Here is a 26,012-nt window from a genome sequence, read left to right as displayed (position 1 = left end):
CGTTACCCACCGCTCCCTCTGCCACATACTTCCAAAAGCTACAAGCATGATGTCACTAATAAAAAAAGTAAAAATATTTTTAAAATCGAGCTGTACACTTTATTTAATATAACCGTTATGGTGATAATACAATTAAATGCAAAGATGCAAGCGAGCTGGACAAGAATCACGATAATAAATAAATCTCCAAACACCTGTGTTTGGAGATTTGTGTTTGTCCTTTGTCCTCTTTTGATCCCTTTTTTTTGGGTTTATTATTGTCAACCGTTATGGCTAGGATTTTTTTTTTTTTTTTTTTTTTTTATAATGAGTAGTGAATCTGGGAAGCTGTATCGTTGTATCCAATCCATAATCCAAGCTAATGAACCTCCCACTCCCCCCCCAGCCCCCTGCACCCCCTTCGATACTGGTGCGGCGGGGATGGCAGCAAGTTCAGCTGCTTGCAAACCGTTCTCCAATTCATTATGAGATCCCTTGCCGTGATGCGACAGTGGTCAGACTTTATCGTTGAAGGTTCCGGTGCCAAAAGCTTATTTTCTTTGCACACCGCGCCATTCAAAGTGCCTGAACTCATTCATCGAGATTGACCTGTCCCGTGACGCGCAGCAACGGATCAAGGGCTCACCTGCGTATGACCACACGGAACCTGCTAAGGCGGCTTGTTCAGCGTGGTTCTGAAGGAACATCCTTGTGGCTACTCAAAAGGGTCCGTTCAGCGGCATGTCGGCCACTGAGGCCTGAGCGCCCTAACGGGCTGCTGGGGCGTCAGTCGGTGGGTGTGCAAGATGGAGCCTGTCGACTACCGCCGTCGAGCCAAGAAGCTCGACTCTCCCACGTCTTTAACGGAGTTCGCGCCCCTCAGCTCGGACGTGAAAAGCAAAACAAGCGGGTTCTCGCTGAGCCGTTTCTTCAAGCTCTCTCGAGGGCCTCGCGAGGACGGCGCCTCGGCTGTAGCCCCAGCAGACACGGAGCAAGGCGGCGGCTGCGAATGCATCCCCGAAGACGACGTGCTGATGACAACCGGCGCCGATAAGCCCTCTCAGTTGAAGGGAGAGGAAGATCTGCTTGAGTCTCCCCGGAGCAACTTCAGTGCTGAATCGCCGGTGGCGTCTCTGCCGGAGAGCCATGGAGAACTTGATGTGCTCTACACCCGCAGCTTTTCGGGTGTGCTCGGCCGCATTGCGCACATAATGGACCGGGGCGTGTTGGCACCGAACGCGTACAAGGATGCGGACCTGAAGCAGTACTGGATGCCAGACAGCAATTGCAGGGAGTGTTACGAGTGCGGCGACAAGTTCACCACATTCCGACGGCGCCACCACTGCCGCATTTGCGGCCAGATCTTCTGTAGTCGCTGCTGCAACCGCGAGATTCCGGGCAAGATTATTGGCTACAGAGGTGACCTTCGGGTGTGCATGTACTGCTGCCAGGTGGTGCTTTCGTATGTAAAATCACTCGACTTGAGCGCAGATGTACGTGGGATGCTGGCTGATCTCCAGAACAAGTTGGGCATGCTGCGTATGGAAGAGGAAGACCCCGTCTCCCCAGACACTGGCACCTGGGGTTCTTCCAGCCGGAGGAAGACATCTGTAGGATTCAGGGAGGAGGCTCTGGTTGTGCCCAAAGGCGACTCTGGCGAGTATACCCCATCTGACACCACCGGTTTCCAGAGCCCGTCACCGGGAAGGACCCCCGTCTATGACAAGATGTTCATAAGAGAACTTTGGTCTCAAATTCAGCACCCCATACACGGCATTTCATTCCAAACTCATCGCCACAGGTTGCATTCCTACACCAACTGCATTGTTGGTAATGAACTACTTGACTGGCTAGTGGCCCAAGGAAAAGTGTCGTCACGAAACGAGGCCATCTCCATTGGACAGGCCCTGATTGACAGCAGTTTGCTGGAGCCAGTTGTGCCTCATGACCCAATCTTCATTGATGGCTACTCCTTGTACAGGCCAGGGATGGGGAGTCAGACAGACCCTGGACCTAGCCAGACAAGCAGCCCTCCTGATGAAGCTGTGGAAGAAAACCAGGATCCTCTCTGGGTTTCTGAAATTCAGCCCGATGGTAATCTGACTCCATTTGTTGTGACTGACGAGTCCCTTGAGGTTGAGAAAACTGGTCAGGACCCGATGGATGGCTTGTCACCCTTCAAAGAGAAGCGATTGTCTGCATCAACATCCACCTTTTTCCTCAATTTGGACCTGAAAGAGTCGAGAGTGACAGTTTCCAGGCCACGAGACAGCCTTGTCACCTCCCCCGAGGAAGATGAATGCGAGGACGTCAAGCGGAGCCGCTGGGACTCGAATCGCAGTGCAATTAACACAGAGATATGCAACCGCACCATCAATGATGACTGTGTCAGTGGGGCTCTTTATGCGAGCAGTGGTATGAACAGTGGTACTGTCCAAAAGTCTCTGCTTGATGAGAGCAAGCTGAAGGAAGTCAAGGAAAGCCTCGGCTCTGCCTACAAGCTTCTCGAAAAGGACTTGGTGAATCAACTGTTGTCTGCTAATGGCCTGTCATTAGCTTGGGCAGATGTGGTGCTGCCCATTGTGCACAAGGTCGCAAGCACTGTATCTCCCAATGTCAAGCACCTTGATGATGACATGGATATCCGGCAGTACGTTCACATCAAGAAGATGCCAGGGGGGAATCGAGCTGAATGTACAGTAGTCAGTGGAGTTGTCTGCACCAAAAATGTTGTCCACAAGAAGATGCGGCAGCAGCTGACCAATCCTCGTATTCTTCTCGTGGGTTCATCCATTGTGTACCAAAGGGTTGAAAATAAGCTCTCCTCACTTGACCCTATTTTGATGCAAGAGCGCGAGTATCTGAAGCATGTTGTGGCCAAGATTCAGGTGTTTCAGCCCGATTTGTTGTTGGTGGAAAAGACGGTTTCTCGACTTGCACAAGAGAAACTCCTGCAAATGGATGTGACACTCGCAATCAATGTGAAGCCATCAGTTATGGAACGAGTGTCTCGTTGCACGCAATCAGCTATTGTGAGTTCCATTGATGCCCAGCTGCGCAAGCCTAACTTAGGCTCATGCCAGAACTTCTTTGTGAAGACCTATGTGCTGCCGTCAAGTCGGTTCAAGACGCTGCTTTTCTTTGATGGTTGCTCCAGCAGATTGGGTTGCACTATTCTGCTTAGGGGAGGATCTGCACCTGAATTGAAGAAAGTGAAGAACATAATTCAGTTTATGTTGTATGTAGCATACAATTGGCGTTTGGAGTCCTCCTTCTTGTTTGATGAGCATGCTCAGCCACCAACCAAATTGTCTGTCGATGAGGATGACGAAAATGACTTTGAGGAACCAGGTGAGGTTGAAGCTTCCAAAAGCCCCGTTGTTGTGCAACATGCTGAGGTACCTAAAGGGGAAGAGCCTTGCCCAATTCCTGAGGACCCCGTGAAGAAGGTGGAGAAAAGTTCTGTGAAGGATTTCAGTGATCCACTTCACACCCTGCTTAATTCTGAAGAAAATGGGACAGCCCTGGAGGCTCACAGTCTTACACTCAAATCTCAGGTCTTACCTTTGAGTAACTCTTTCAAGCTGGCCCTTGAGTCAACGATTCTCTGCTCCTCCCCGTTCATTCGGCTTGCCCTACCTTACTTGAAGACAGAAGCTGGTCGGCGCTGTGAGCTGAGGAAGTTTTTTTCCGACGAGATCTACTGGTCGCCCAAGACATGTGATGTGGAAGAGAGTCGCAAGAAAATTGAACTTGAGGAAACTTCTCTCAGTACTCTGAACGCTCGGAATGTGCAGGAGAAAGTGGTCGTGCTTCCTTACCACCCTTTCACATTTCAAAAGCTAACATCATCTGTATGGGAGTCGGTAGAGGCAGAGGCACTCTTGGCTGACTTCAGAGCACGGGGGGGAAGAATTCAGAACCTCTGCCCGCATAATTTCAGCGGAAGAGAAGCGGCAACTGGAGATGCTTTGCCAGACGGCATTGCCCCTCCTATGGAGCAACGAGGGTGGGATGGCAGGGTAGATGCCCTGAGCCCATACAACCACCAGAAGCTAGCTGTCCTGTTCTGCAGCTACTCACCCACGTCGAGCAATGCACCCTACTTCTGTGTCAATCCCTGGGTGGTCAACATGGATTTCTATGGCCGCAATGACATTCCTCTGGGAGGATTTCTGGAGCGCTACTGTTTCCGGTCGGCCTACACGTGTCCGAACACTTCCTGTGATACACCAATGCTGGAGCATGTTCGCAAGTTTGCCCATGAGAATGGCTGCATCCAGATCCTGCTTCATCACTTGGATAACCCACTGCCCATTTTACAGAATGCAATCCTCATGTGGAGCTGGTGTCGTAAATGCCGGTTTGTGACACCACTCACCACCATGTCTGATGAAACATGGTCTCTCTCTTTTGCCAAGTACTTGGAGCTGAGGTTTCATGGGCAGGCATATACCTGCAGGAGCTCCTATGAGCAGTGCCAGCATTCCCTGCATCACGATCACTACCAGTATTACGCATCTCAACAGGTGGTGGCCTCCTTTAAGTTCTCTCCCATTTCAATGAGAGAGGTGGCACTGCCGCCACCCGTCATCTCTATTGTGGACGAGATCCCGCAGGTGACGGCAGTTGTAGATGAGATACGAGACCTTGCTCTTAAAGGGTACCTGGTGTACAACACAGTTGTGGAGACATTGTGCTCTCTTCGGGCACAGTTGCAGGGGACCAAGTATGAGGCCCTTGCCACTGACCTAATGGAGATGCAACAGACTGAGAAGAATGCCTTTAAAGAAAAGATTGAGAACATTCAGTTGCAGCTGACATCACCCAATCTGAAGAAATGTCAGGCTCAAGATCCTTCAACTTTAGACTCTGATGTTTTGAATAAAGCTTGCTCCTTGACATGGAAGATTAACGACAGCCTTGTCCTTCTCAAGCATTACATCGCCGATGCTGTTACATGCTGGAACAAACGGCTGCAGGACTTCGAGTCTGTTCGCAAGAGAGAAGAGAAGTTAACAAAGTCTGGCCAAATGAAGAAGCCTGCATCCGTGCTAGGCACAGAAGTGAATGTAGGGTTGGATGAGAATTGCTCACCAAATGTGCCCAAGCAAGAACTCAACGAGAGCATAGACACAACAAGCAGCTTGGGAGACAGTGATTCTGCGGGAGATGCAGACATGGCTGATATCCTACTCGGTGGGGACCAGCACCAAGGTGATAGAGAAGGACTGGACAAAGAGGACAGTCCCCAGTGTATCCAGGATGGAAGCTTCACTCCACCCATACTACCATCCTCTTTAAGAGTTTCAAGCAGCAGCTCGTCTGTATCGAGTTACATGTACAGTGTGTCCCCTGGCATCTATGCAGGTCTTATGGGTCAAGATCCCGTCGCCCAGAAGCTAGACAGCTACGCTGTTTATCACATGGCCCAGACGCAGGGCTTGGAAGACAGCACAGATTCCAAGAAGTCTGCAAGTTCAAGAAGTCACGAGCGGTCTCGTTCAGATGGTGCAGAATGGCTGCTGGAAACCAAAGCAAAACTAAGGACTGAAGAAGAACTGATGGGAGGCAAGCAAGAAAAGAGGGGCACCGTCAAGACAATCATCAGCCAGCTCTTGTCAAGTTCAGGCAGCAACCCAATCCAAAGCCCCTTCTCTCCATCGGACCACTTTGATGTGTCCCATGGAAGTAGAATTCCTATAATTGTCTATGACCAAGAGCCCAGTTCCATTATTGCGCATGCACTCGCGTCTGTTGACTATGAGCAAAAGCTGCTCGAGCTGCAGACCACCTTGACAACAGCTCTCAGCCAGCTGAAAGACCAACCGAGTCCTTCCGCACGACCCGAGAACTTGTCAATGGACTTCAATGACTTGGCTCTCTGCAGCAGCCAGGAAACTGACAAGCGAGCTAGCCACAAGAACCCAAACATGCATATAGAAACACAGTTCAGTGACTCCACCTCTCAGTTCTACTGTCGCATCTTTTTTGCTGAACAGTTTCGTAAACTGCGCTGTCTTATCTTTCCACACGGAGAAGATCGCTTCATCCATTCACTTTCTCGATGTGTGTCTTGGAGTGCCCAAGGTGGCAAATCAGGTTCTTCCTTCTGCAAGACTTACGACGACCGATTCATCTTGAAGCAGATGTCACGCTACGAAGTCCAGTCATTCTTGGAATTCGCTCCACTCTATTTCCAGTATGTGAGTGGTGCCTGTACTGACAGACAGCCGACAGTCCTGGCCAAGATCGTTGGGGTGTTCCGCATTGGATACAAAAACTCTGCTACAAATGCTGCCTCCAAGCTGGATCTTCTGGTCATGGAAAACCTGTTCTACAAAAGAAATATTGCTCAGAAGTTTGATCTGAAAGGATCAGTTCGAAATCGTCTGGTCAATACACGTTCGCAGACAGAGGGTGATGTGGTTTTGCTGGATGAAAACTTGCTGAAAACCACCTGCGACTCACCACTGTACATCCGGCCACATTCCAAGACTGTATTGTCACTGGCTATTGGAAACGATGCGAAGTTCCTGTCCGACAACTCGGTCATGGACTACTCCCTCCTTGTTGGCTTCGATAATGATAGGAGGGAGCTGGTTGTGGGAATTATTGACTACATACGCACATTCACCTGGGACAAGAAACTCGAGATGGTGGTGAAGTCCACTGTGACCTTGAGAGGCCATGGAAAACTGCCGACTATAGTCTGGCCCAACCTGTACAGGGTGCGGTTTTGTGAGGCAATGGACAAGTACTTTTTGTGTGTTCCAGACCACTGGAGTGGACTAGGAAGAGGCATGGACTGCTGAGAACATAACCTACTTTGTGAAGATGGCACAAGTTATGCTGAGATCTGCTAGATGAAGTTTCCATTATAGGGGCAAGACACTCAGCAAAAATGGACTTGACATAGAAAATTGCTGTGATCACATGAACAGAAACAATTTTTTTTTACATGCTGTTTGATCTGTTTTGCGAGTGGTGTGGCCACGTCATTCACATAAGCTGCTGTATGCAAATATAAAAATATTTTGTCAAGTCTGAGTATGAATAATGTAGTAAGCCACGGAATTGCTTGCATGCATTGGACTTATCAGTTGTACATATATCTGGATATTCACTGCTTGTTTCATGAAAATAAAATGGTATGTAGTCGTGTGCAACATACCAACAGAAAAAATAAGGCCGTGTTTTACCATTTTATTGGATGATATTTATACAATTTCTGTGTAGGATGAAAACTACATGTAACATATTGACCTCTGCAAAGCACCTCTAAACAATACACAGCAGTTTGGGAAAGCAAACAATTCTGGCATAACTGAGTAACCACCTGGCACCAAGTAACAAAATTTTTAAATAGTTATATCCTACTGCAACCTAGCATATATATTACACTCACTTCTGTACTATGTCTCTAAAATAAACTGGTTCTGGAAATTGATGAAAATTTTTCTTCCAAGATCTCCAGCAAGGACAACCAATTTCTAAAAACAAGGAAAAAGTTCCTTGTACCACTTCTCTTGCCGGAGAACACACATATTACTCCATGCTAAGCATAGCATTGGGAAAAAGAATGTCACCACGCAATATAATTTTGTTGAAGTTAATTTTTGGCAGCTGACAGTATGTATACTTCCCGATGTGCACAATGCACAACAAGATAAATAGGACAAAGGATTAGAACTGCCAGAACACAAACACAAAGAAACTATACAGTTCACAGCATAGCCACGACCATTTAAAACCCTGGGAAACGTCAGGCTAGTCTAGGGTCTTTACCCTTGTTCATGGATGATTTTGCAACAGGATGACCAAAGACTAAAGGAAGTACCAAGAGCCTGTTATCAAAGCAAACATCTTTTTCCATTATGATGTGAATAGTGTCTTACTATCAACAAGAGAACAATCCTTGCCCTGAATCTCGTGCACACATGCAGCAAAAAATACAGGAATGACAGGGCTGTGTCCTTTGCGGCTTCATTTAGTGACGTGAAACATGATGAGGCGAAAGTTGAATGCCTTGGCAGCCAACAGCTTGTTGCATTCGGCAGAATCGAGAAGCGGAAGAGGCTGGTACGGACTCTCCATGGCTGCCTCTGAGAACTCGTGCTGGTAGAGTCTTGGGTTGACCTTCATGTCTCCAAAGGGGCCTTTGAGTATCATAAAGTGGATGGCCATTGCACTGCAACATGGTCACAGTTTTAGTTCTACATTCAGGTACTAACATGTTATTCTCTTTATTAAAGGGACCGTGCAACTATTTTGAAATAGAATTTCATCCACCGCACGTCGTAACAGGTGAAAAAAAAAAAAAAAAAATAGCAACAAAAAAACTACACAAATCCACGTCACCTATTGGATAAGAGCCTACCCCACCAGCACCGCGATCATAAACAATAAATAGCTGCCCAATGTTTCTAAAAAAGTTTTGCTGAAGAATATTCTGATTCACATTCTGTTAAATAATTAGCGATGTGACAGAAATTGCCGAATTTTATAATGCTCGGAGCTATGCGCCATCTATCGTGTGGTAAATGAAGCAAGAGAAAGATGACTGCGTCTGCGCTGTTTTGCGATTCCTGCTCTCTTCTCTGCTGAAAAACATGTCGGTTGTGATCGCTGACGAGGTCGGCGTGGTGGAAGTTCATCGTTCCGCGTAGAGCTCTATCTTTGACTCAATTCTCGTCGCGTGCCACGATGATAACCCAGCACGTCCTAGAAGGGCAGATCCATCTACTCGTGCGGCGATGTTGTGGCGGCACCCTGAAGACAGCAAAAACGCTCGTGCCATTGTCTTTGTTTACTTCGACTACAGTGGTGCTTTCTTACATTTGTCTCCTCGAACATCGCCCGAATTTCTTATTTCGCGCGTGTGCTCAAGTTAAAGATGTTACTAATGCGTACTGTATTTAAAGGAGTGTATGAAGGATTCGAATTTTGACGCGTTTTCATCACCTGAGAAAAGTATTGTTAGCATTCCTTGAACGATCGGAACGTCTATGTGAGCACAAAATCATATTTCTATGTTGCTATATCTCTTCTAAGATTACATCGTCTTTTGCAATCACAGAAAAGGCATGTGGTGAGATTTATGCTATCAGCAAAGTCACAACCGACAACACGTTTTTCAGCAAAGAGAGCAGGAATCGCAAAACAGTGCAGGCGCTGTCTTATCTTTCTCTTGTTTCGTTTACCACACGATAGATGGTGCATAGCTATGGGCATTATAAAATTCGGCAATTTTTTTTGTCACCATCGGTAATCACGACTTTACTATCAGTAAAGTTGTGATCGTCCAAGACGGCATACTGCATCTTTTTCATTTCTGTTTTCATCCACTCTGCCCTGCGAGCCTATCCTGACAAAATAAAAGTTACTAAAGCTTGAGCCCTCAGAAAACTCTGTGCATTTTCTGCTACGTCAGTGAGTGACAGCGCATTCCCTTATTTTTAGAGATACCGCAGAAACAGCTGATGGCGGCGGAGAAGCGGCTGTCATGCTGTTGACCTGCTCCGCTTCGTACCGGCGTATGGGACCAGTCCCATGCTATCACTGTAGCACAACAAATCTAATTGAATTTCGCTCAGCTGTGATGTGTCCATGGATATCACAATGATGAGAAGCGCCGTTTTAGAAAATTTATCGGTGGCATCAGCGCCATCAGTGCAGTAAAACCCTTTGCTAAAACCTAACGGCACACCGCCAGCTCGCTGCTAACGCTCCTGTTCTCCTACTGCCCGGTGCCATAGCACGTCACGACCGTCAAAATTACACCGCGGCTTGTTTTGCGGCGAGTTGGAGAGGAAGAAAAACTCAATATTTCAATAATTTTTTGTGTAGAAGTTAATAAACTGAAATGAAAACGGATGCCTGTTCAACGTTCAGATAAACATTAAAGCTTTAATGTAAAAGTTATTTGGCAAAAGTAAAAAGGTAATTTCATGGTCCCTTTAAGGAGTTCTCGTTTTACTCAGGGAACACATGCTAATACACTGACGTGGATAGTATGAAAAGGCAAGCTTAGTACAGGGTTTTCATGTTGTGCGAGCCGGTGCACAGCACAACTACCTCTCAGATCTGTACACATGCACAGAAATCCCATCCATTGCTTACATAAAGTCATAACGCACTAGTATATGCACTTCAAGGGCATCTAAAGGCAACCCTGCATACATGCAGAAAGACCTTCCAAAGAGTAAAGTTGAACATAGATACCCTTAAAAATCTTATACAAATAGTTAAATAGTAAGCAAAAATGTATTGGGGCCAGTAGCCTCTTCCTGAATTGCTCAAATAAATGACAATTTCATTATCTTTTTATGAAGCAACATTGTCACGAATAACAGACATTCCTTGTCCGCCGTCATTGTTTTGAGAAAGCCTCCACACCCAGCTCTAGTTTAATCAGTATCTTCCCGAGAACGAACAGCTAGGTGTCGCACCAATGCAAGGCCCCGATAATCCTCCTGCAAGAGGGAACAGAGGACTCCCAGGGCAAGTCCCAGGCGATTAGTAACAATAATGCCTGTCAGGTAATTGCGGTTGTGGTTAGGAATATGCTCAATCCTCGTGGGATGGACAAGCTCATCGTCGACAACTCGGGCAAGGCCACCATCTCGACCGACGGCACAACGATCATGAAGCTGCTCGGCACTGTGCACCCAGCCGCCAAGACTCTCATGGACATCGCCAAGTCGCAGGACTCCGAGATGGGCGACGGCACCACCTTGGTCATGCTCCCCTGCATCGACGACACACTGCACCGGCTGCGCTGTCAGAAAATTATGTTTATTGATTTGAATAGGGAGCGGATTACATGATGCTACGCCATAGCTGGATCTCGGTGTCTGTCTTTTGCTTGGCTTGGCTTGGCTTTCTTGACATCTGTGGCTTTTGCTTGACTTGGCTTCCTTGACATCCCTTTTTTCTTTAGAGATCAAGCCTGACGACTGGTCTGATTACGCGACCTGATATAGTCACGGCGGTTGAGTCTGCCGGGTTCTCTCGCTGGGGGCTGGGGTACACTCGGCTGTCGGTCACAGGCTGTGGCGCATATGGCTCGACGCTGGTAGCATGAGTTTTTGCAGCGTAGTGTAGCTCAGCCTTTGTCGGACGAACAAAGGATGTATTTCGACGATACTGTCCCTTTGGCGTCTGTACTATCACAGACCGTGGTTCCCACGTAGAACGAGAATGTTCCGAGAACATTCCGGGAATGTTCAAGAGAACATAGACAACATTCTTGGAATGTTGGAAATTTACTTAAGAACATTTGATCAACGTTGTCAGGATGTGGCGCAGGCACTTTCGGGGAATGTTTTCAAAGGGATATTCTTAAAACGTTCTGAGAACGACATAGAGTCTCTCTATGTTGTTTTATGTCGTCAAGTCTCTTGCCCGGATATTCAATCAACATTCAAATATCCTAATAAGGTTCCAAGAACGTTCTCAGAACATCCAAAGAACTTCTGCAACTTTCTTGAAATGTTGCAAATTTATGCAGGAACATCCTTTCAATCTCCCAGGAACGTGCGTGGATACATCCCTACATTCAGGGAGCATTTTCTGAGGCTTATGTACAAAGATTTTACAATTACGGTTTGATTAGGAAACAGCACTAATCAGCCACACTACATATATGGATGATGGTAAAGCTGCTCACAGGGCGATGGATATTTTGTAATCAAAAGATATTTTTAGAAAGCGGAGGCACAAGATTACCGCATTCCCAGCTCACCAGCCCGAGCATGTACTAATGACAGTTTATTACTATTCCATGGCATCCCACACTCAACTGCAGGATATGCCCATTTCGAAGTATTCTACCCCACATGCGAAAAATCGGGTCTATTCAAAACTGCACCCCTACATACGCAGTGAGTGCCAAATTTATTATGAAGTTTTGGAGACCATTGTTTTTCTCCTACACCTTATATTACATTTCTCGGTAGATTCATATAAGATAAAACTGATCCCTTATGCTAAGTTTCCAGAAACTGCACTTAATTTGCATATTTTTGGCACAAAGTGGCATATAGCGGATGGTGTTTCGAACCACAGGTTGCGTGAGAGCTCCGTAAAGTTGGCTTCACCTGCGAAAATTTTAGGAATGTTCGCAAGCGAACGTTCAAAGAATGTTGCACATATGAATATTCGAAGGCGAATGTTTTGAGAACATTAGGCATACGAATGTTCCCCAACGAACATTCCTAGAATGTTGAGCAGCTTACCTTGTGGGGAATGTTCGCATACGAACGTTCCTAGAACGTTCTGAATGGTGTTTTAACGTTCCTTCAACATTCAGAATACCCAGGGAATGTTCGCACAACATTGGGTGCTACGTGGGTTCTTCCGAAAGACATACGACTGTTCCAGGAACCCATCTCCCGTTTTCTGCCCAGACTTTCACTTTGTTGCCTGGGGCCATGGCAGGGGCTCGTTTGGAGTGCCGGTCAGCGTAAGTCTTCTGCTGGTTGCGCTCGTGACGCAGCTTGTTGGGCACACTTTGGATTATTTCGGGCTTTAGTAGCTTGCTGTGTGTAGGAACTGGAGTTCTTGTCCTTCTGCTGTACAGTCTCTGTGTAGGTGAACCCAGTTCTTCACTCCTTGGTGTGTTTCTGAAACTGAGGAGGACCATTTGTATGTTGCTTCCATTCAGAGAGCATTTTCGGAGAATCCCTTTTGCAGTCTGAACGGCTCGTTCAGCAAGACCACTTGACTGCGCGTACCTTGGACTTGAAGTAACGTGTTGGAATCCCTAGTCTCTGCTAAAGTTCTTGAATTCTTGTGCTGCGTAGCAGGGACCGTTGTCTGTTTCAATGACTTTGGGGACGCCATGAGTTGCTAGCCACACTTTCATGACGTTTACAACTCCTTGTGACGCTTCTCCTGAGAGCTTCTTGAAGTCTAAGCATCCAGAGTAGCTGTCGACAATGACAACGTAGGATCTTCCTTCGAAGTTGAAGAGATCTGAGGCTACTCTTTCCCATGGGAGGTCTGGTACTTCTTTGAGATGAAGCGGCTCTCTTGCTGGTCTCTTGTCAGTTCCTTGGCATGTGGCACATATTTCCACGTATCCTTTCATGTCAGTCATTAGCCCTGGCCAGTATACAGTCTTGCGGGCTCTCTTCAGACAGCTGTTTATGCCTAGGTGTCCCGCGTGGATCTGGATGAGCAGTCTGTTTCTCCAAGTCTTCGGAATGACTATCCGATCGCTTCTGAACCACATGTCTTCATATACAGCGAGTTTGTCTCTAAATGACCAATACAGCTTCATTGGTTCACTGAGCCCTCTTGTGGTGCTTGGACATCCCTCTTTCGTGGCTTGGATCACTTCTTGGATTTCTTTATCTTAGCCAATGTCCATCATTAGTTCTTCCACTGTTTCAGGTGACATGGGTACAATTGTCATCACTTGTATGTCATCCGTATATGCACCTGCTGACTCGTTCTTGATGCAGTCTCTGCTCAGTAGATCTGCGATCACGAGTTCTGTTCCTTTCTTGTAGACGATGGTGCGTACTGCCGTACGTCAAACTCTTTGTAGTCAAGGAGGACTTTGCTCAGCGGCTTCTATGACATGGGCATCATAGACAAAGTTCTTGATGCAACCGATGCCCTGAAATATTTCGTCATCATCTCACGTTGCTTGGACTGTGTGCACTCTCTTCACGAGGTTGAGGAGCTCGCATGCGTTCCGACCCAAAACTGGTGTCACGTCGGGAGTTCACGACGAGAAATTTCAGCTTCGCCGACTGATCACGGACAGCGCATGTTTCTATCACTTCACCAATCATTTGGATCTTGTGATTGCTGTATGTTGCCATTCTCTTGACTGGCAAACGAAACACTTGTAGTTTTATAGCTTGGACGTTCTTGTTTGGCAGGACGTTGCATTGCACTCCTGTGTCCAGTTTTATTACACTTCAGTTCCACACTTGAACTGGATTTCTTCTTGCCACACTATCTTGCTTAATTGGTTCTCCAGCTCCGACACCTACATTTCTTCTTCAGGGTCTTCGCGGTTGTCAATGGCATGGACCTTGTGTGGCACCGTACTTCTGCTTGATCGGCACACTGCAGCAAAGTGTCCTTTCTTTTGGCACTTGTTACACGTCTTGCCGTACGCTGGACATTCTTTTGGTCCGTGAAATCCTCCACAAAAGCTGCATGATTTTTTTGTCATGCCTAAATTAGTCGGCGCTTGCTCTTTTGTCTCCGCGACAGTCTACTTTCTTGGTAGCTGCTTTCGTCTTCTTCGTGACAGCGTCGACAGTCTTCGTTTCTTTGTTTGCGATTTCTTTGAGCTGCTGTCACGCCTGCTCGCTCGTCTTGCAGAGATTCACGGCTTTCTGCAGGTCTACAGCCGGGTCACTTAGCAGTCTTTCTCCAACGTCGTCGTTAGTGATGCCAACGATAATGCGATCTCGTAGTAGTTTGTCAGTCAGCTCACCGAACTTGCATTTCTTTGCTTGGAGTCTTGCGGCCGTCAGAAACTTGTTGAAAGTCTCGCCCTCTTTCTGCTTCATTTGATTGAACCTGTAATGTTTCGTAGGCGTGGTTGAATTTCGGGTGGTAGTGCTCTTTGAACCGTTGCTTTATGATGTCCAGGTTTTTCTTGTCGTCTTCGCTCAGTGGGAGCGTTCGGAACATGTTCTGTGCGTCGGGGCCGATGACAGTCATGAAGTTCGCTACTTGAACTTCGGGAGGTTTCTTCTGTAACTGGATCGCCGTTGCGTACCATTCGTAGCTCTGAAGCCAGTCGTCCCAGGCGCCTGGCGACTGCGAAAACGGATCAAGAGGCTTTGGCGTTTTTAGACCACCTTCCATAGTTGTGGAATCGGTGCTCACGTGCGTCGGCTTGTTTGCCTCGTCTTAGCGGTGTCGCCTTCGCTCCGTTGCTCGAATCCGTGGCTGTATCGTTTCTGCTGAGGTTCTTCTTTCTTCTTCTTGTTAGATCCCGCTTCTGTCACCATGTCAGAAAACAACGTTTATTGATTCGACTAGGGAGCAGATTACATGATGCTACGCCATAGCAGGATCTCGGCGTCTGTGTCTTTTGCTTGGCTTGGCTTGGCTTTCTTGACATATGTGGCTTTTGCTTGGCTTGGCGACCGGTTACCTCACCAGGTATGCCCAGACAAAAGCGCCCCTGTTGGAAATTGCTGTGGAAGTAGCCAAGTTCTCCGTCGAGAACGATCCTCAGGCATGATGCCCCCGAAGTACTGATTACAGACCGAGGGTTGTCGTTTTTGACCCAGCTAACTCAGGAGATCCTCCGGCTCAGCCACACCAGCCATCGTCTAACGACGGCGTACCATCCGCAGATGATCGGGCTGACAAAACGGCTAAACAAAACCATCGCCGACATGATCGCCATGTACGTCGACGTGGAGCACAAGACGTGGGACGAGGTCTTACCTTACGTTACGTTTGCCTACAACACTGCAGTTCAAGAGATCACTGGAGTTGCACCTTTCCAGCTGGTACATAGTCAGAAAGTAACGACCATGCTGGACGCGATGTGCCCCGCGAACCAGCTGACGATTGGAGCGACGACGTCTAGGCGGTTGCTCAACGGGCCGAAGAGGTCCGCCAGCTGGCCCTACTCCGGATTCAAGACCAGCAGCGTGTCGATGCTGGCCGCTACAACCTTTGTCATCAGGACGTTCACTTCCAGCCCAGAGACCGGGTGTGGGTGTGGACACCCATTTGTCGCTGTGGCTTCAGTGAAAAACTGTTGAAATGGTACTTCGGACCGTACAAAATACTTCGTCGCCTCGGGGAGCTCAACTATGAAGTGGTGCCCGGAGGAATGCAAACATCATCACGACGCTGACCACGACCTGAGGTGGTTCACGTCGTCCGTTCTATGCTTGTTAGCAGTGAGGACTTTTCAATTTCCAGGGGACGTTTTTAGCTTGCCATTGTTTTGTTTTCTGTTGCATCGGGGCAATGCACTTTTAAAGCGGGGAGTAATGCCGCATGCATGATCGAGAAGATACACTACTCCGTTCTTTTAGAAGGTTTTCGTATACTCTTAATCCGAGCGTAAACAATAAGGAGGCCAGAATAGCCTTGCCTAGTCAGTCTCGCCCTGGCTCTTTCCCGAACATTCTAGGTCAAATATTCAAGACGACGAGCGTAGCAGATAAGGAGCCCAGCGCGGTATTGCCGATTTATTCTCCGATTCTTTCTCGTGATAGCCAGTTGTTAGGCTGATGCACCGCTGCTGGTTGCTGCCGCCGTCGCCATTCGCCGCTGCTTTCTCGATGTATGTTGTTCTTTTTTAGTTTCTGGCACCAGTTCGCCCCAATTAAATCTTTACTTCTTTCCATTTTCTCCTGCCCCATATATGTAAACGGGTTTATGCTCTTGTATCTCGCGCATGAGTAGCCTGGGTGGCGATAAGTGTATCAGATATATATATATATATATATATATATATATATATGTACTTCCATCTTCCTTTCCCAATACAGTTGTGAGTAGCGGCCGTGTTTGCCTTCTATCTTGTGTACATCTTTTTTTAGCGCTTTTAACCATGGTTCAATCCTGCCTCATTGTCTGTCATTCGTGACAATATGTTGCAAACACAACAAAAATAGGAAGTAGAAAGGATACTTTTATAAACATCTCCATGTCTATAAAAATATCCAAGATATTTTTTATAGACAAAGCACCTTGTCATGTGTGTTCCCTGATCCACTTCCCTTTGGTTGATGTCAGCAGACCTGCCTGCTGTGCCATTTAACCCCTAATGATCATCTCATTTTGCAGATAGCACCACCATGAAAACTTTCATGCCTACCCAAGGGCTGCCTCAACCTCAATCTCTAGTTTGCTAAGAAATGCAATTCACCTGGTTGCCTTGCTCTTGAGTACCAGATGGTAGCTGAGTGTGCGTTCGCATGACTGTGTGGGATCACGCTGGTTGTCATTGACACGTGCCTTCACAACCCACTGTGAGCCAAAGGCCGTGAAACGTGAGGTCTCGTAGTACAGCTTGTGGATGAACTCATCTGTACGGTATGGTTTGAATTGCAGGTCTGAAACAGCAAGATTTGTCTTAAAATGAGTGCCCTCCTGGAAGGCCTAGGAAAAGCTTCCCAGCAGATTCAAGAAATTTACTAGAGACTATTCACTACGAGATTCAGCTTCTTCATAGCTCTAACACACTACTACAACTTGTATGATGAGGACACACCAATATTGCGCGGTTCTATAGTTGGGGACAACTTTTTGAGGCAGTGCAGTCAAAGGTGTCCTTGTGGTCGCACACCTCAAGTGCTAATCAGAGCTTTGCACATGCGTTCTTTGGTTTTGAAATGGCATAGAAAGTTGTCCCCATGTATAACAACCGGTTGCAACCATTCTGAAAAAGAGTAGTTGAAAAGAGCAGTAGTAAAGAAAGACAAAAAAACTCTTTCTATAAGGTCACAAAAAAAAAAAAAATTAGAAGCCAAAAAATTGCGATTGAAGTTTGAATAACAAACATAGACGTAAGGCTCCAGTCATTATGCATTATAGTACAGCGTCCGTTGCATGGAATACAGGTATAGCAGAGATTTCAGCTGACGTAGCTCACTTGACTACAGGGAGGTTCCACACTACAGCGTCCTTAATGGAACCCCTAAATATAGCTTTTATCCTCGCTGCCAGCCTTAGAGAAAATAGGCAGTTTAATGCATCTACAAACAGGGCTGTTTAGGAGCCAGCCACACTCTGTAGAGGGAAGTGCCTGGGCCCACAAACCGTTGAAGGTGATCTTCTCGAAGGAGAGCAACTCGAAGATGGTGTTGTAGAGCATCTGTTCCTTGTGCAGTTGCTGGTCAATGAGCTCCAGGGCATCCATCACCTCTCCTCCCGTCTTGAGTGGGTGCGAGCACACGGCAGTGTGCACTTCCAGCTCGTGGTGTGGGCCTCTCCACTGGCAGCCAATTCGACTATAGCTGCAGCGTGTCAGCCTGCATAGAGCCAGCACACACACGCTTCTTTCCCCTCTGTCCACCAAAATGGAATTTGCGGAGGCTGTACCGAGAGCTGCCCTGGCTATGCTAGAAGCCGACCGCGGCGAGCATGCACTGGAGGGCGACGCAAATGTTCCCCGTGCAGGGAGCCTCGCCTAAGCTGCACCCACCATAGCCCTTCGGTTAAGTGAGAGCAGGGGGCCCCGCATGGAGCACGCACCGCTCCTCGCACAGGTCTGCCTCATGGCGCTCGATGTGCGCTCGCGGCAGTTCGCTGGCGCAGAACTGGCACTCGGTGGGCAGTTCACAGACCGCCTTTTCAACGGCGAGGTTGCGTGAGCAGAGCTCACGGCTGATGACCGTCCTGCAGTTGGGGCAGGTTGCAGTCTCGTCGCGGAGACGTGCATCTGCCAGGAGATGAGTAAAACAACCGGCACACATCAAGTGGCCGTTGGTGCACTGCAAAACCACAGCAGGAAGGCGCAAATCACCAACAGGGTTCCGGCCTCACGCACTCCTCCTGGGCAGCAGCTCCGTTAGAAGCAAACCTTGCAAGGGAAAAGACTGCAGCCATTTAAATCACACACACTCGCACGCACGCAGCAAGAGGCCCCTTTGGGCCCCTTAGGGTACTCACCGCACCCACCGTAGCGTGTGGCGCAAAAACAAACAAGCATCAATGCACTCAGCAACCCACGTAAGAAAAACTGAAAAGCAAAAGCAGGCAAATGCCAGATTGCAACCCCGCTCGAGAACCTGGACTCCTCTTGGGTCCCAGAAATGTGTCAGTTACTGTTTGCAAACCAGCTTATTCACAACCACCCTACTGTTACAGCATTACACAGATGTAGTAACAGTTTGAGAGTTCTCTAGATGGCGCAATGTGCTCAGCTGGCCCTTCTTGCGTTTGAACCTGGAACATGTAAAAATAACCGGAAACATTCGTTATTAAATGCAGTCATGCTGGCAACATCACACATCAACTATCGGCAGGGTTGGCAGCACTTACCTAGGCTTAAATGACCAAATAGCTCTGTGAAAGTCGTTTGTGATTAGTCAGCATATGCAAAGTAACATACCTTGATACCTGGTAGAAGTACCAACATGGTAATAAGTGTGGGACATCTCTTTCGTTCAGCCTACTCCCAGAGCGAGCGTGGTGGTTTTGATGATGAGTTGACTAAGCGTGCACATGCACCAAGGAAGCCACAACACTTTTGCTGGAGGCAGGCTAAATGGAAATGCCCACACTTCTTGCCCTGGCAGCTAAAATATTGTCATAACTGTCCTAGACTTTTGCGGACACATGCATTGAAATAAAGCCTCTATCAAAATTGCATACAGGAAAGCTCACATATACACATGATGCATTTCCTTAATGCACAAATGAGCAACATATAAAAATAGTGAGAGCAATAACTGAAAATGGTTATTTCCTTGCAAGCATTCTCTTCCAGTTGTCTTGCTTGCAGTAGTGGCCTTGGCATGTCTTCAGGACTTGAAACACCATTTTTGTTCTTTATTTTCCTTTTCCATTGACTCTAACACTTACCATCTGGAGGGACAACTCTTGAGACTTCTTCATATCTTACTAACTTGAGAGTCTTACAGCAGATACTTAATCCTTGCCGGCTTGCAGGCTTTAGGATTTTAAAGCCTCTGCTCTTGTACTTTTGGTTTTCCTTTTACCCAGGTCTCAGGTTAATTTACATCATTGCAGATAGCAGTCATACTTCATGTTGTGGTTGCAGTGAAGAAGTAGTATCCAGACTTAATGCACATTTTGCAAATATGCTGCACAAACCCCAGGCCTTTTCAGCAGCTTTTGATTGAGCTTAAATGGAACCAAGATAAAAAAAAATAACCTTGGAAACCATTAAAGGGAACAAACAACCAAATTGCACTTTTCTTAACTTTTATTCTGACAACACTTGATACTTTATACAGCCCAGTACAGATGGTCCTTATAGAGCAGGTTACAGGAAGATGTGGTTAAGTGTCTTCATGCACAAGTGGAGAACGTGTGGCTTCTTGTGAATAGAACAGATGACAGTAAAATGCTGCGAGTCCAGTTGCACAACTACAATGTCCTTCGAAATGTCCTTCAGATCACTAGAATGCCACCATGAATGAACATGTTTATTATGTGTCAGATGAGAACTAAGATGAAGATGATCATACGGGGAAACTTGTTTGGTAAAGAAACGCACCGGAAAAGAACTAGCGCATGGTACAAAAAGGGTGTGGTGGGGGCGACATGTTGGAAGCACCTTCACACATGGGGAGACTCACATTTCTAATAGTAAACCCGAGATGCGAGGCACAAATTCACCGACTTCTTTTAAAGCAACACCGCAGAGTGTCCTTTCTTCGGTGTATACGCCCTTAGGCACGTCCGAAACCTGTGAGGATACTGCAGCATGCACAAAACATTATGGGGGAAATTACATATCTTACCTTTCCGTACCAGGACAAAGCGATCTTATTTCATCGCTGAAAAAATGCCGAATCAAAACAAAGGACCCCCATCTAAACAATTTCCCAGTTTTTTTTTTTTTTTTTCAGAAAAACCTAGGGTTATTTACGCTTTCGGTTACGGCGAAAGCGACTTACGCAAGACCCAACCGACGCCCAACCCAAACTGGCACCTCTACTCGGGCGATCGCAAGGCGGAAGGAGGTCGAGTCAGGCAGTGTATCTGCGATCAGCTGATCTCCCACGTACCTGATAAATGGCGGAGCGGGGCAGATCCAGACAGACGGCGCAGCAAAGGATGCCGCCTAGCCTGTGCTCCAATTTGTCCGACTTGCTGGCGGCTTTGTCGCCCGCCTTGAAGCGCTTCTTTGCAGGGCCTCCGATCTCGGGGAAGCCTTGATCGGCAGAAGCTTCGATCAGCTCTGACCCCGCTACAGCGCCTCCCGTTTCGTCAGCCATATTATGCTCCGCGACGTTGCCCTGCCTATTTGTTTTGATTATGGCGGAATGGAACGACCGACGCAGAGAACGCAGAAGGCAGAACCAGCTGTTCCGACACGTCATAGGGTTACCAGCCAATATGTGGCCACAGAGCTCGTCACGTGGTACTGCGTCACTGCCTGGCAGCGTCGCCATCCCTCGTTTTCGTAATGCCCACTAAAAAAAAAAAAATTTTTTTTTTTTTTTTTTTTTTTTTTACATTTTGAACGTTGCGACAGTTTCACCTTGTCGTTGCGAAATGGTCGCCCATTTTGGGTAGTTGGTGTGGCCACTTTACCAAGTTTACTACGGGTGTGGCATTGAATGAATGATGCCCAAGTTCATGCGAACGCTGGACGCGACCAACTCACAATAAAAGTCTCAAATGTTTGGTCATCTTGTCATACGGCATATCACGAACGTGATCTACGTTGTCAACGTGTAACAGCGGATTTATCTTTATATACAGCTGTTTACGGATGCGTACCTGTATATTTGGAAAAAGCACGAGCGCGCTCCCCCAAATGCCCCCGATGACATTGCGAAATGATTCTGCCCCCTTCCTCCCCTATCCCACACGCACACACACACTTCACACCCAGCTCGCCTTTTCCTTCCTATTCACACACACACACACACACACACAAAATACTGTATATGCAACCATGCAATGCAAAGATTGCAAAATTGTCTGCACTATTCACAAAAACAATGTTACAACTTAGATTCCGCAAAATTGCTGTGGGTAATTTTGGTTGTTTATATCCGATAGCAATATTTGCATCTGTCGATGGCGACTGAATTCATCCGTTATGCATTTTTTAAAAGAAGTTTATGTTCTCTAGCCCCAGAGCCTCATTACAATGAACACTTTTGACCTTGGCCCGTATCGTGGAAGCAAAACGATTTAGGACAAATTTTGGACACACGCTTCATGGACACATTTGGTTGACACTACGATGCTGCATGGTCACAGGCTCTAGAGACATTCCCTCGACAACATATATTTTTTTACTAGGTGGATCCGATTGGGGGGTGGGGGGGGAACTGCTGGGCTCATTGCTCTTGCTGGAAGTATACTGGAACCATAGCAGACCTCCCAGGCAGCTCCAATACAGCAAAAACAAATCTGTCAGCCCTAATCCTAGGCTTGCAAAAACAGATCATGCTACACACAGTTGCCCCTCGCTTTACACCGCTCGGGGAAAATGGATTATGATCTCAGGCTCCAGCTTATGCCAAGCCTTCTCGGAACTGCCAAGGGTTCAGCAAGGTAGGATACCATAAGGATGCTAGTAGCAGAGGCAATATGCACGGAAACAAGCGAAACATCGCAAGATGTGTTGAAGGGAATTTCGATGAAACGAAATGTCGGAATGTTGCAGTGTTGACTAAACCATCTGTCAATGAAATGTCGTTCGACAAACTGATTGCCACTGCTTTCACCTCTATTTACAAGCAATGCATAGTAAGAGATGAAGATGTCTGGTTTTGGCAAGAGACAGTCAAGTGCTAAGGAGACTGGGGGGACAAGTGTTTGTAAATGATTTTTGAAAGCTCTGGGAGATGGGAAGATAACGCGGGGGTTTAGCAGCCTGGGTTTTGAGACAAGCGATTTGGGACTGGATAATTTCTGCGCCACTCAGGTAAAGATATATAGTCGCAGAGTATGCAGATCTGGCCACAATAGCGGCTCGACCATCGCATCAGCGACAGACTTTTCCAATCTCTAGACAATATTGTTTGCAGCACCTGTTTTTAGAATATCAATTAGAAACAAACCAAGAATCAAGTTTTACCGAAAAAAGACCTCAAGATTAACAACATAAAACAAATCTAACAACAGGAATGACGGTATTGTAAATTGAGATGACTTTGGACCGGCCGACTATAGCTTTGGACGTATCAAAAAGTCTCGAGATAGTGTGAGCTTTTTAACATAGAATGCACGTCCACTTTACCACAGAGCATTGGAACTGCCAATCACTGCTATTTACAAAAGAAGAGTGAATGGCAAGGTACCAAACAATCAAATACCAGTGCAAATCGCATATTTATGCCAAAATGCTATCAGTGCCTCATCATTTGCTTCTTTCTTTCTGCAAATGACAAAGACATGGTTCCGTGCGCCCTGCAGCAACTAGACGAAGGAGAAACCTCGTATTATCTGTTGGACTTTAAATTACGTCCAGTGCTGACGAGTGAAATCTGAAGTGTGTTGTGTAGTCTAGGGCAACGTTGGACACGGTTGGTGGCATTGCCTGCCCTATCCAACAAGGCATTAATAATTAGAGTAACACATATCAATAGCAAAATTCCTTTTTTTTTTTTCAAATTGTAGTAAAATTGGCATCTTCATATTTTTTTGCGACTATATTGTTTTCTTTCAAGCAGGAGAAGGTTTCAAAATTTTGTACAGAAATTTTGAAATGCACATAAAAAGCGTTGGCAAGCCAAAATTAAGCAACGATTATAAACGAAAGCCACAAGCAAACTAGGGAAAAGTCAACAACACTGGAGATAATGTATAAGTAACATCTAAATAAAAATACTAAGGTAATAATTTGAGGATAATAATATTTAGGAATCTTGCTTGTTAACTTTAGTTTTGCGAGCCAAATTTCATAATTCCCAATGGCAGTTTGGACCATGCCCAGGAACATTCAGAAAACTACTGAGGGGTTGCTAAACACGAGATAGCGGCTTGTGCTATGTTGGGCTTGAAGGCAATGTATAGAGCTGCATGCTGGCTGCAAAACAAGCTAGCGAAACAGCATGAAACTATCAGCATGCCTTAGTTGTCAATCTAAAACAACATAAGAGAGGTTCACTCTTTAGCATCCGGGCCTCAACAATGGCGAAATAAATTTTAGAAACCACATGACACGTTAGCCCAATTTTAAGCAGAAGCACTGGTGCAATGTTTCAGACACAGAAAGGAACACATATATATTTTTTTCCAGTTATTCTTCCCTGAAATGACTAGATATTAGGCATGTGCGAATAGTACATTTTAAGTTCGAAGCGAATACGAAGCAAATAGTGGTTTTGGCCAGATATTTTCGAATTGAACACAGATTAGTTTCTCCAACCTTTCACTACCGTGCACCATGCTTACCCAGACAAAAATTCAGCTGAACTCGTGAAGGTTGTTCCCTTCCACTTGTCCACTTCTAAGCTTAGTTGATTTTAATCAGGGATGGGCAGTATTTCAAATACAAGTATTTGAAATACGTATTTCAAATACTTTGTGTATTTTGCATTTGTATTTAATTACAAATTGGGTAATGTATTTGACGTGTGTATTTAAATACTAAAACGTGGGTATTTCAAATACAATTGTAATTAAATACACTTTTGTGGGCGAAAATACATCCCTCAAATTTATTGTCTCTGTCCAGAGCAGGAAGAAAACTACGTTCTGCGCCGAATGCAGTGTCTCTCAATCAAGCGCAAGCGTTTAGTGACTTTGTGATTACGGTGCTAGACCAGGGCAAGAATAGTGACGAAATCGACGTTCACAGGCAGACTGGCTAAATAAGTGCCTGTAACAACTTGCGATGCTTTCCAGCCTGAATTCTCACCATATTTTTGCCTGGAACATTCTAAATGCGCGGCTCGTCCAGATTTTCGTAACTGGTGCGAGTTGCAACAATAAAAAATTCTTTAGCTAGTGCTGCGCATCTTGGTCGTCTCGGTGCTTTGTTGGTCTATACCAAAATGTAACCGACAAAAAAAAGCTCCTTGAAGCTCTGTACTTTTTTCACCTATTACGTCCAAGCTGATTACATTTTTTTGTGATTATATTTCTATTACATTACTAGAGCCTCGCACACTAACTCCCTAGTGTACGATGCAAAATTAATATGAGATACCCAGAAACCCATTGCAGGTGCCCTGAAGTCGCTGACGCAAATTTTGAGGAATGTATTTGGAAAAGTATTTGGAGGAGACCAAATACATTTGGTTGTATTTGTATCTTGTATTTAAATACTTTTTTTGGAAATGTAATTAGATTTGTAGTTAAATACATTTTTGAAGAAGTATTTTGTATTTGTGTTTCGATACATATTTGCATGTATTTTGCCCATCCCTGATTTTAATATAACTATATATTTATGAACTGTGTCATGTAAATAACAAATTTGTAGCAGCTATCCTAATTAAGGGGATTGATAAATCTGCTTGCTATATGCAAATATATCTGAAAAAGCAAGAGTGATGAACGCAGGTTGTCAAGATATCACTACCTAACACATACACCTGCACTATCACAATAAGTTACCCCCTTTGAGTGTGCTTCTCACCAAGCGCCTGTGCACTGCTGGTTAACAATACCTGCAAAGCCCACGAGTGGCTCTGCCCGCGAGCTCTGTGAATATCGCTTCCCCACTGGGCACAGGTGCTCAGTGAGAAGCGCACTCAACAGGGCTAACCCGCCGCAATCAAAACTTATAAAAGTATGAACATTGCAGTTGATCTCGAAGTGAATATTGAATATATTGAAGGACGTTTTATTCGAAACTACTATTTGAAAATTTGAATATTCGCACAATTCTACTAATGTTATACAGGGTGTTTTAGTTTAGGCTTCACAGATTTGCTACTTGCAGTCTGTACAGGTGAGCTACACAGCCAGGGGAACATAATATAGAGGGCTAATCGTCATGATAGGTAGGATAATTAAATAAAATTGGTTACACAACTTTTTAATTAGAAACTTGTTCAGCGAGATTACTAAACAAGTAAATTTTAGAATGACTTGGGGTGCATGGGAAGTGCAGCGATGCACTGAAGTTACCACTCCTGCAACAGGTGCAATGCTGGAAGTGCAAAAATGTGAATGATACAATAGAAAAACTCTGAAAATGCGTTTTCACAGCACTAGCCTTGTACCTGTCGCACAAGTGGTAACTTTAGCGCACCACCACGCTTTCCACATGCCACAAATCTTTATTAAATTTACTTATTTAGAGGTTTTTGATAATGCTCACCCAGTTTCTGATTAGAACCATAATTTTATGTTCAAGAATTAAAAACTATATTAACAAGTGTTAGTCACTAATTAACCACCTTGTACTGACGATAATCCCCCTATAT

General features: G+C 45.9%; 2 protein-coding genes across 2 annotated transcripts; one reads left to right on the top strand and one right to left on the bottom strand.

Annotated features, from left to right (window-relative positions):
• The first annotated feature begins 356 nt into the window (after positions 1 to 356).
• LOC8023334 (1-phosphatidylinositol 3-phosphate 5-kinase) lies at positions 357 to 7,429 on the top strand. Its single transcript, XM_002400396.5, has one exon. It carries the CDS (start codon positions 786 to 788, stop codon positions 6,792 to 6,794), a length of 6,009 nt encoding a protein of 2,002 aa, XP_002400440.3. The 5' UTR covers positions 357 to 785; the 3' UTR covers positions 6,795 to 7,429.
• On the bottom strand, positions 7,170 to 20,971 carry LOC8023335 (cysteine and histidine-rich protein 1). The gene is made up of 5 exons (XM_029980117.4): positions 20,682 to 20,971; positions 18,178 to 18,416; positions 17,743 to 17,954; positions 16,850 to 17,036; positions 7,170 to 8,170 (listed from the first exon to the last, which is right to left on the bottom strand). Exons 1-5 carry the CDS (start codon positions 20,889 to 20,891, stop codon positions 7,966 to 7,968), a joined length of 1,053 nt encoding a protein of 350 aa, XP_029835977.1. The 5' UTR covers positions 20,892 to 20,971; the 3' UTR covers positions 7,170 to 7,965.
• Between the last annotated feature and the right edge of the window lie 5,041 nt (positions 20,972 to 26,012).

The sequence above is a fragment of the Ixodes scapularis genome, unplaced genomic scaffold (assembly GCF_016920785.2).
Source record: "Ixodes scapularis isolate PalLabHiFi unplaced genomic scaffold, ASM1692078v2 PGA_scaffold9__187_contigs__length_104089568, whole genome shotgun sequence".
In the NCBI taxonomy this organism is placed as follows: domain Eukaryota; kingdom Metazoa; phylum Arthropoda; class Arachnida; order Ixodida; family Ixodidae; genus Ixodes; species Ixodes scapularis.
Note: the sequence above shows the minus strand (reverse complement) of the source record. Positions and strands in the feature narration are given on the sequence as shown.

What these genes read in the sequence shown, in the direction of transcription:
- LOC8023335 (XM_029980117.4), bottom strand. Translation starts at nt 20,891, where the DNA reads ATGGCTGACGAAACGGGAGGCGCTGTAGCGGGGTCAGAGCTGATCGAA. An exon ending in CCCGCTCCGCCATTTATCAG is followed by an intron (nt 18,417 to 20,681) that starts GTACGTGGGAGA and finishes GTGGTTTTGCAG; the next exon opens with TGCACCAACGGCCACTTGAT. An exon ending in CGAGAAGATCACCTTCAACG is followed by an intron (nt 17,037 to 17,742) that starts GTTTGTGGGCCC and finishes TTGCTGTTTCAG; the next exon opens with ACCTGCAATTCAAACCATAC.
- LOC8023334 (XM_002400396.5), top strand. Translation starts at nt 786, where the DNA reads ATGGAGCCTGTCGACTACCGCCGTCGAGCCAAGAAGCTCGACTCTCCC.